At 28.8% G+C, this 9,302-nt stretch overlaps 1 protein-coding gene across 1 annotated transcript in view; it reads right to left on the minus strand.

Annotated features, from left to right (window-relative positions):
• LOC113554472 (inositol-trisphosphate 3-kinase A-like) overlaps positions 1-8,836 on the minus strand; it is a 221,596-nt gene extending 212,760 nt beyond the window's left edge. The window contains exon 1 of the mRNA XM_026958349.1: positions 8,298-8,836. Coding sequence (XP_026814150.1) covers positions 8,298-8,766 — 469 coding nt within the window. The 5' untranslated portion in view covers positions 8,767-8,836. The remainder of the gene's footprint in view (positions 1-8,297) is intronic.
• Between the last annotated feature and the right edge of the window lie 466 nt (positions 8,837-9,302).

Below are 9,302 nucleotides of genomic sequence, written 5' to 3' on the forward strand. Positions count from 1 at the left end.
AATTTATAAGACGTGTTCTGAAAAGGAATATGAAAAATATGTCACAGGAAATAATATTTCCTGTCTAATGCACAATCCATATATTATACTCTTTTATCCTTAAAGATGAAAGAACTTGTATGCATCACAAAAAAAACTATACGGTTGAATAACATACCTTTATTTGTCCCAAAAAAGAAGTGCCAATCTTAAATGTTAAAAAGCTTTTTGGAAATTTGATAATATAAAATATATTAAAACATAATACAAATGCAAAAAAATGTATTATCTAATTATTAAATATATAAATTAATAAATATAAATTTTGATCAACGTTTGAAACCCAATCAAATTATCACACAAAAATAGTATGAATAAAATAAATTACTATTATATCAAAATATTTAGAACATATCTTATTCAAAATACACAAAGTAAAAAATGACATGAGAACTTAATTTCATAATTGATTTATATCAAGGTTAAAAACAGGAAGTTTTTTTAATGTAAAAGTATTTAACTTAGAAAACTTTGGAAAGAAAAAAGTAAAATTAGTTTTCTTTACTCTGTAATTTATAGGTAATATATTGTGTTATTTAAATTTAGACTACTATCATAATAATAAAAATATACATTTAAAAATTATTCAATGTCGAAAGTTAAATAATTATGAAACATAGTTTATAGACGTACAGTGACAGAATTATAATATTTTATAATATATAATAAATTCCATAAACAATTGGATACCTGTAAAAGTATTTTACATAATAAAAGTTAAAGAAATTGTAATCAACTTGAATTTTGTTTACTAAAACAAATTTTATCATCACGTTTTGGAGCACACGCTGACATTGTCAGTCTGAGGAACTGAGTAATCATTTTTAATTTAAAATTCAAACAAATTTTACATTATAATAGTAAAAATATTAATGGACCAGACTCACAAATATTTTTTCCAAGTAATTGGAAACACATATACGTTTTTATGAAATATACATTATATATTATTATAGTAAGTAATAAATTATCGTTTGTTTTCATTATTTCTTAAATTTCTTATAAAATTATGCACAAAAATATGTAACGAACAAATTCGACAACCAAACAAATCATACATATAATAATAATTAATATATAATAATTATACATAAAATAAGTTACGTTTCAACGTTCCTAATGCAATGTAATTTTTATCATCATATGCATGAATTTTAAAATATATAAGTTAAACTATTATAAAAGTATTATTATTGAAATCGTACAACCTAACCGATCACGAGAACCCTGCTGAATGCATAATATGCTTTAATAGTTTTTTGATTTTGCTTCTTAAATTTTTAACCAAATCATAACAAGTACCACTCATATATCCATTGTAAAATATTAATCATTAAAAAAAAAGTAAAACGTATATAAACTCAAAAATTGCAAATCTAATGGCCATTTTAAAAGCAAAAGACAATTGTATGCCATCGTAAATCATAGTAGTGCAATTTTCATCGTGTTGAGTTTAGCGAAGCACAAACCATACTCCGGATAAAAGAAAAACTACAACAAAATAGGATTTAAAACGTATTAACCACCAACAAAACCATTCATCGTGCAAACATTATAGTACCTATACAGGATCAAAAACAGCATACAATGACGCTTTATTCGCAGTCCATCCGTGTATGAAGGTTATCTAATTAAAAATATAAATACAATTAGTCATCAAAAAGTGCATTGTGTAAGTGTTACTTCTTGTTGAACATTATTTTAGTTGTGTTTTTATTTTTTAATATACCTTTTTTAAGATTGCAATTTTATCATATTGACGTTGTCTACTTACAAAATTCTATTTTTACTCCATTACAACGTTTTTTTCTGGTCAAATTGTTCCAAATTTCGTTATAAAACTATTTTTTCATATTTAATAACATTGAATAAATATTCTCAAACTTAGATGCAAATTACTTATGACAATATTTGAACATTTTTTTATTTGAACACAACTTGACACTGACTACATCTATTTAAATTAATAATTATCTATGAATACCTATTTAATACAATTTAATTTAATTAAAAAATTCTTACATTTTTTAAAATATTATATTATCTACGTGGTATACAAAAATGTAGGTGAACATTAATCTTCCTAAATGTATTAATATGCCTATAAGTAGACTTATTGTCATGCAAAAATTAAAATGTGTTATATTTTTCAATTATCATCATTAACGTATTTCAAATTATATAACATATACAGTTTTCTTTTTTATATAGGTAATGTAACATTCTGTCTAATTACTAATAAATAATAATAATTAAATAAATACCTAGTACTATTATTGCTGTTGAAATATAACGTAAAAGTTCAAAAATAATTTTTATATTTTAATATAGTGTATACAATTGTAGTATTGTATACTATAAATTAGAATAGTTATTTAATGTTTTATTATAATAACTAATAAGTATGTGAAATTAAACTCATATATTGTTTTTAATTTCTATTATAACTTAATAAAAAAAATATTTCTAAAGAATGATAAACAATATTACTCTTTCATGTTTATTTAATTAGCAAACGTTGACTTAAATAATGAGTACCTAAGCTTAAACAATAAATTCAAACTTAACTATGTTGTAAATGTATGATAAGTAATCCCGGATTTTATACCAGTTATATATTTGACTTAAATGATTTAAGAATTAAAAATTCTTAATTATTTTTAACAATTCTAAAAAATAGTCACTAATCAAGTATAATTTAAATTTAAAACTAGATAAATTATTTATCGTATATTTATTTTCCAAATTCTGCTTATATAAAGTTATTACAATTAAATCAAATAGAATAATTGTTTAATCATTATTTAAATTTTTAAAACAAATTTTAAGTAAATAGCTATTTAAATCCTTGAAATATTTAATTTAAATTTAAATGTATTGTCTATCATAATTTCTCTATATAAAAGATTAAATAAAAGGCTAATGTTTAGTTGATTGGCATATAGCCGGTAAAATTGTTATCAGCAAATACGTCCATACGAAAGAAAAATACAATGTTTGCACTTATCTTTAAATAAAAATCAGTAAAATTATAAAATTAAAAATAAGTTATAAATGGAATTGAACTCAAGGATACATTAAAAAGTAGGTATGGTCTAATTTCTGTGAAAATATTCATGTGTAAGATATACTTAAAGAGTCGTGAGAAAATATGTATCATTAGTTATTGATATTCACCGAAGAAAAATAGTAACTTGTATAATACTAATGTAGCATTATAATTGTATTACTTCTGATTTAATTTGGTCACGTCTCACAACGACGTTTTGGCCAATTAGTCGCATCCGGAGATGAAACCAACGACTCGTGAAAAATATTCGATTTTTTCTCTTCGTAACACGTATTTATGCAAGTTACACTACCAAAAACCTTTACCAACCATTTTTAGTTTTCTAACTTACAGAGTATATTAAACATAAAACTAAACACGTTGACTTTTGATTATAAATTTAATTTCGACCTTTATTTTTTAGCTTTTTGCATTATAATCAATATTAAATTATTAATGTTTCTGATGTTATACTAGTTTTGAATTTATAAGTATTTTTCATTTTATAAACAACTAAACTGGTTTTATGTAACATATAAGTATTTAATAAAAAAAATGAAAAAAATCGTTATTCAGTAGTTTTTACATACTGAAATAAAATTTAAGTGTTGTTTACTTAACTATATTTTACATTTTACAATTATTGAAAACCAGAGAATGTTATATTAAGCTATACAATAAATATGTATACAATTTTTACTTTTAATGATATTTAATAATAAAAGCAAAATTTTAAATTAGTGTTGTAACTATAACGTAGTTAATTTATGAAAAATAATAATGATTAATTAATTACGTGTCGAGAGAACCAATTTTTGGATGTTATATCCATTGTAGTCTTTTGGAGGATTAATCATGGGTTTTTTTTTAAAACATTTTTTTGAAATTGTTTCTTTCATACAATACGTATAATAGAAATATAAACTGTTTATGTAACTCATTTATTAACTTTATTTAACTGATTGAGTGCAACTTCAGTTCATCTGCACTGTGCGATGTACACGTATAAAACTTATATGTGAAACGCTTTTGTAGCAACAATATAATATATAATATAGCAGTATTAGGTTAGGCAAGGTCGGTCGTTCAACAGTATGCACTGCACGTTACAATCGAGGGGAAATTGTGTAAAGAGCGGATGGTCTAAATTGAACCGATCGTTCATACGGTAGGCGACAGTACAACACAAGCGTTTTAATAATAAGACTAAACGTCTTAGTATAACCACGCTATATGAATAAAATGCTTAAAATCAATGTTGGAATTTTTTCTATTGATTAAAAAAATATTATTTGAATATTTTTTTCATAAAGAACACACTTTTTTATATCTTATTATATGTAGTATTCGATTAAACTCGTATGATGTGCAATAATAATTAATTTAATCTAATTAAAATATTTAATTTACCTACGTGAAAATTAAGCGGATTTGATGTTTGAAATAATTATATTTGTATTATTATTTTATATCAAATAAGACCAACCAAAGTTAAATTTATAATACCTATAAAATTTGTCATTTTATCATAAACCATAGTGAATCATCATAACTAATATTCGTACAAAAAGTAAATAGTGAATAAGCAACGAAATTAATTTTTTTAATAATTAATTAATTGTATATTCTTAAAACAATTAGCTGATCAATAACTATCAAAATTATATGTTTGTATCGGTAATGTTTTCACATAATCTATATTTTAATATAAATATTTTGTCGTCACACTTTCACTTAGATAATTATAATATTATTATTTATTATGATATTATGAACATCAAATAATATCTTTTACGTAATCAAAATAAAACACATTTTAATCAAACAATATTATGGTTCAATAAGTTATTTATAACAATGCAAGGTTACGTATTTTCATAACAACGATCTACATTTAAAATGTTCTATCTTTATGGGTATTAATGCATGTTTTTATGCAATTTATTTATATTTCGCGAAAACGGTTTTTCGTTATTTATATTATATTGTTAATATTAAGTAAACTTTATGGGGATTAAAAACATAAATCTTTTAAACAATACTATGTAAATTCAAAAGATAATACCAAATGTTTAATGGAAAGGTATTAAAAATTAGGGACGAAGCTGAGAAAACACACGGTTTGTAAAAACCATAAGCCAACATTAAAATCATCAAAGTTAAGAGAAAAGTTATAGATTGCTCATTGGTTTTTATTAAACTAATAGAAGATTTTATTGATAATATAATATTTTATTATCAATAAGAATCATCGTGCAATTATGACACAAAGAAAAAGTAATATTATATTTTTTTTATTGATTTTTATTATTACAACTCGGCATATCAAAGGCCATTAGCTAATAATATTATAATTCATGTATAATAATAAAACACGTAACAATAAAATAGATATTATATTGATATTAATTTGTAACTTGTCAAGTACGTGCCTATTTAATTTCAATAATTTTTTTTATCTTTTAAGACTCTTAAAAATTCTGTTATGATGATATTTTTAAATGTCTTTATTATTTTTAGTTTATGTTATATAATTTAATAAATATAAAAAAAGTGTTTGGTTAAATTGCTGAACATTTTATTAATCATATATTTTTTAATAATAATTTGTAAGAAAATTAAATACGGGATTATTACTGAGACAAATAACCTGAATATATTTACACAACGTTAACTCAATCGCATTGTACTATAAAAAATAAACGATTAAAAACAAACTAGTTTTTTAAAAACTTAAATTTATGCATAATACTAAAAAACTATAATCGATAAAAGACGCATTCTACATTCTGCATGGAAGTGTTTGATATTGTTCTAAATCAGAAAATAATAAATAGACTATATAAATTTAATAATTAAAATAATTAATACATCAGAGGTGATGGATTTTTAAAAGATTTTGATTGATTTAAGTCCGGTATATAAATGATAAAGTATTTATTTTATAAACTTATGATATCCAATATTTTTATATTTAGTACTTAATAATATTATTGTTTCATAACTAATTTAAATTTGAAATACAACAGTAAGCAATTTTCAGTCTTCGTATTTTTTTTAAAAAAAACACTGATATTATTATACATTATTGATTTAAAATTTGAAACTACCTCATGCGAACGAATTCCATTATCTACATATTACTAGAAAGTACTTTTTTTAATATGTATACCCAATTTAATACTATTAAAATTTTAAAATATATCCAATAAATATAAGTAAGCTTATTTTATAAAATATTTCAATATAAAAACTGAATAGATATAAATACCAAATATTAAATCGGTGAGTTCTTAATTGTATTGACCGTGTATAATTTAATAGCACAAGAGAAAATATTTTAAATCAACGTTTTCATATCACGTATACTCACAAAGGTCCGTAAACAAAAGCCCGAAAAATACTAACCATCAGCCCACATATTCATATTATGTAGATACCCACATTAACTGTCAGAATTATTGATGTTTAGAAACTACTAAATTGGTATGCAAATACCGCACATCGGTGTGACAAATTTTAATGATTTCAACAGTGTGTACGGTATATTAATTAATTGAATATAAATCTTTTTAGACGAATGAAATTATACTTGAACAAAATATATAATATATATATTATTTATCGAAAACAGTTAATGACTGAAACGTTGCAACTAATGATCATTAAAAAATTGTAAAATTAAATAACCACGAAGAATGAAGATTCATTATGATTTATTTCACGCGCTTGTATAAATCGTTTTTATGTACCTATTAATATTTTTTTAAGAATATTGATGGATAGAATTCAATTCCATAAGCTATAGTTACAGACCATGTTTACTTCGCTCTACTTGTGTTGTAGTTACATGCAGTTAGTTTAATTTGCTATGTATACGTCACTTTTATTTTAAGATTCATATATTATGTAAAGTTACTATATAAGAATTTATGAACGAATATGACAATAAGTGCTGCCAAAAACATATCATCGTCCTCGAATAATTAAACCTTTTAATTATTGTAAAGTATTGAAGATATTTTTTCTTTGACTTAGGTATGGTTTATTTTTTAGATTGAAGTGGAAAAATATTCTTAAGGTTGCGACAAACATGGTTGATTTATTATGAAATTATATATCTTAAAAACAAATTATCCGCTTATACTTCTTGCCAGTCCTTACACATCAAATGTCGACCACCATTTGTATTTCGTTATTATTATTTTAACATATTTTAACACTCATATAAAAAAAAAAAATCAAAAATATTAAATTCTCGCTACTATACCGTTGAAATTTGACCGAGTGTTCTATATCGTAATAAGTAGCGATATTTAAGATGAATAAGACGTGACCTGACGTATTTTTATAATAAGTATATTTAATAACGTACATTCAAAGTTGACAAATCACGAACCGATCGAATCACATATCGTACCTAATAATAATACTATGCATTTACAACTCGCGGCTCAATTCGGTATTCGTGTATTTTATTTTTCACAATATTAATATATGCATTTTGATGATCCTGCTCTGATTCACGAGACCAGCGAAATATATAATAAATTATATTGTTGTAACATATATATATGACCTAACGCGATCGGTAATTCGCGTTTACTAATAATAATACAGCATAATATGTAACCGATGATGCAGTGTACATAACAATCATATTATTACAATTATATAAATCATAAGAGAGTGCAGCATAGATTAATCACCCGGTATTAATCGGTTATTTTAACGTACATGGCGATAGCAGTGACGAATGCGACAGATTATACAACCGTACGTCAGTGTCTGCAGTGGCGTTCATTACGGGGGATGACGTGTACGAAAAAAACCGATAAATCCTATGCAAAAGGATCGCGGACGACGATCGATTCAAACATTTCCGGACAACGTGCTGTATAATATTATTATTATTATTATTATTTTAATTTAGTGACAGGGCCAAACACCACGAGCGATGCGAACCCAAATTGCAGAAATGATCGACGAAACGGAAAGTGGAAAAGGAAACGGTCGTCGTCCGAGACACACGGGCCGTCGTTGCGTAATAATATTATTATGAGCGCGCGCGATCGCCGATAGCCGGGAGCCCACGTGGTAACCGGCAACTTATCTCCTCCCCGTTCCGCCGCCGACGCCGCCACGATCACCGCGAGACGGTCGCGGCGGCAACGACGGCAGTAGTCGCAGCAATCGCGCGCACACGTACCGGGTTGGATGCTGCCCAACGACACGCAACTGAACCGCCGGCCGCAACCGTCGTCGTCATCGTCGTAGTAGTCGTCGTAACCGTAGCTGTCGACGTCGTGGCCGTTGCCGTCCACGTCGTTGTTTTTATTTCCACAGCCACTGCCGTCGTCCATCAGCAGATGGTTCCAGGCGGCCGCATCTTCACCGCCGACTGCCGGGCTGGACAGTACCGCGGGCTGCTGCAGAGGCGTCGTAGGCGACGATGACGACAGCGGCGACGGTTTGCCACGGACAGGCGCTCTCAATCCGTTCTGCTGGTTCTGCCGGTGCCGTTCGATGAGCATCGTGTACTTCTCGACCAGACGACACACGGACGGGAACGGTGGCGTGGCCTGCCGTTGGTCTCCGCTGTACACGCCGGCCACTGCCACCGCGCCGGTGCGCCTACCGCGGCGCCGCCGACATTCGTCCGCCGATGACGACGACATGAGTCCGCCGCGCCGATCCTTTCGACTGTGATCCGTCTCGACGGCTGCGGCCACTACCACCACCGCCGCCGCCGCCGTTCGCGCGACGGCGACGACGACGACGACGACGACGACAGCTGCCACCACCACCACCACCACCACCACCCCCAAACCAACCACCGGCGCCGCTGCAGGTACGACGTCGCGGGACTAAGACTCGGGACATCGGTCCGACCGCTGCCGCCGTAGCCGACCTGCCGTGGCCGCCGGCACACATATACGGTCGCCGCGCACTTTCTCCTTTAGCGCGCCGCTGACGCAGCCGACCGCGTGTTTATACGAGACGCGCACGTGTGAGGGGCGACGTGTAACGAAAACCACTGTCGTGTGCGATTGTTATTGTACGTCACGACGACGATCGACGACGCAAAGCGATCCGCACGAGGTGGCGGCAATATAGCGATATCTCGCTGGTTATCGCGGGCCAGACTATCCGATTTCTTTTTCGTTTTTACCACACACTTTTCTCGTATCGACGGGTGGACGGGCGAACACGA

The sequence above is a fragment of the Rhopalosiphum maidis genome, chromosome 2, assembly GCF_003676215.2.
Source record: "Rhopalosiphum maidis isolate BTI-1 chromosome 2, ASM367621v3, whole genome shotgun sequence".
Taxonomy (NCBI): domain Eukaryota; kingdom Metazoa; phylum Arthropoda; class Insecta; order Hemiptera; family Aphididae; genus Rhopalosiphum; species Rhopalosiphum maidis.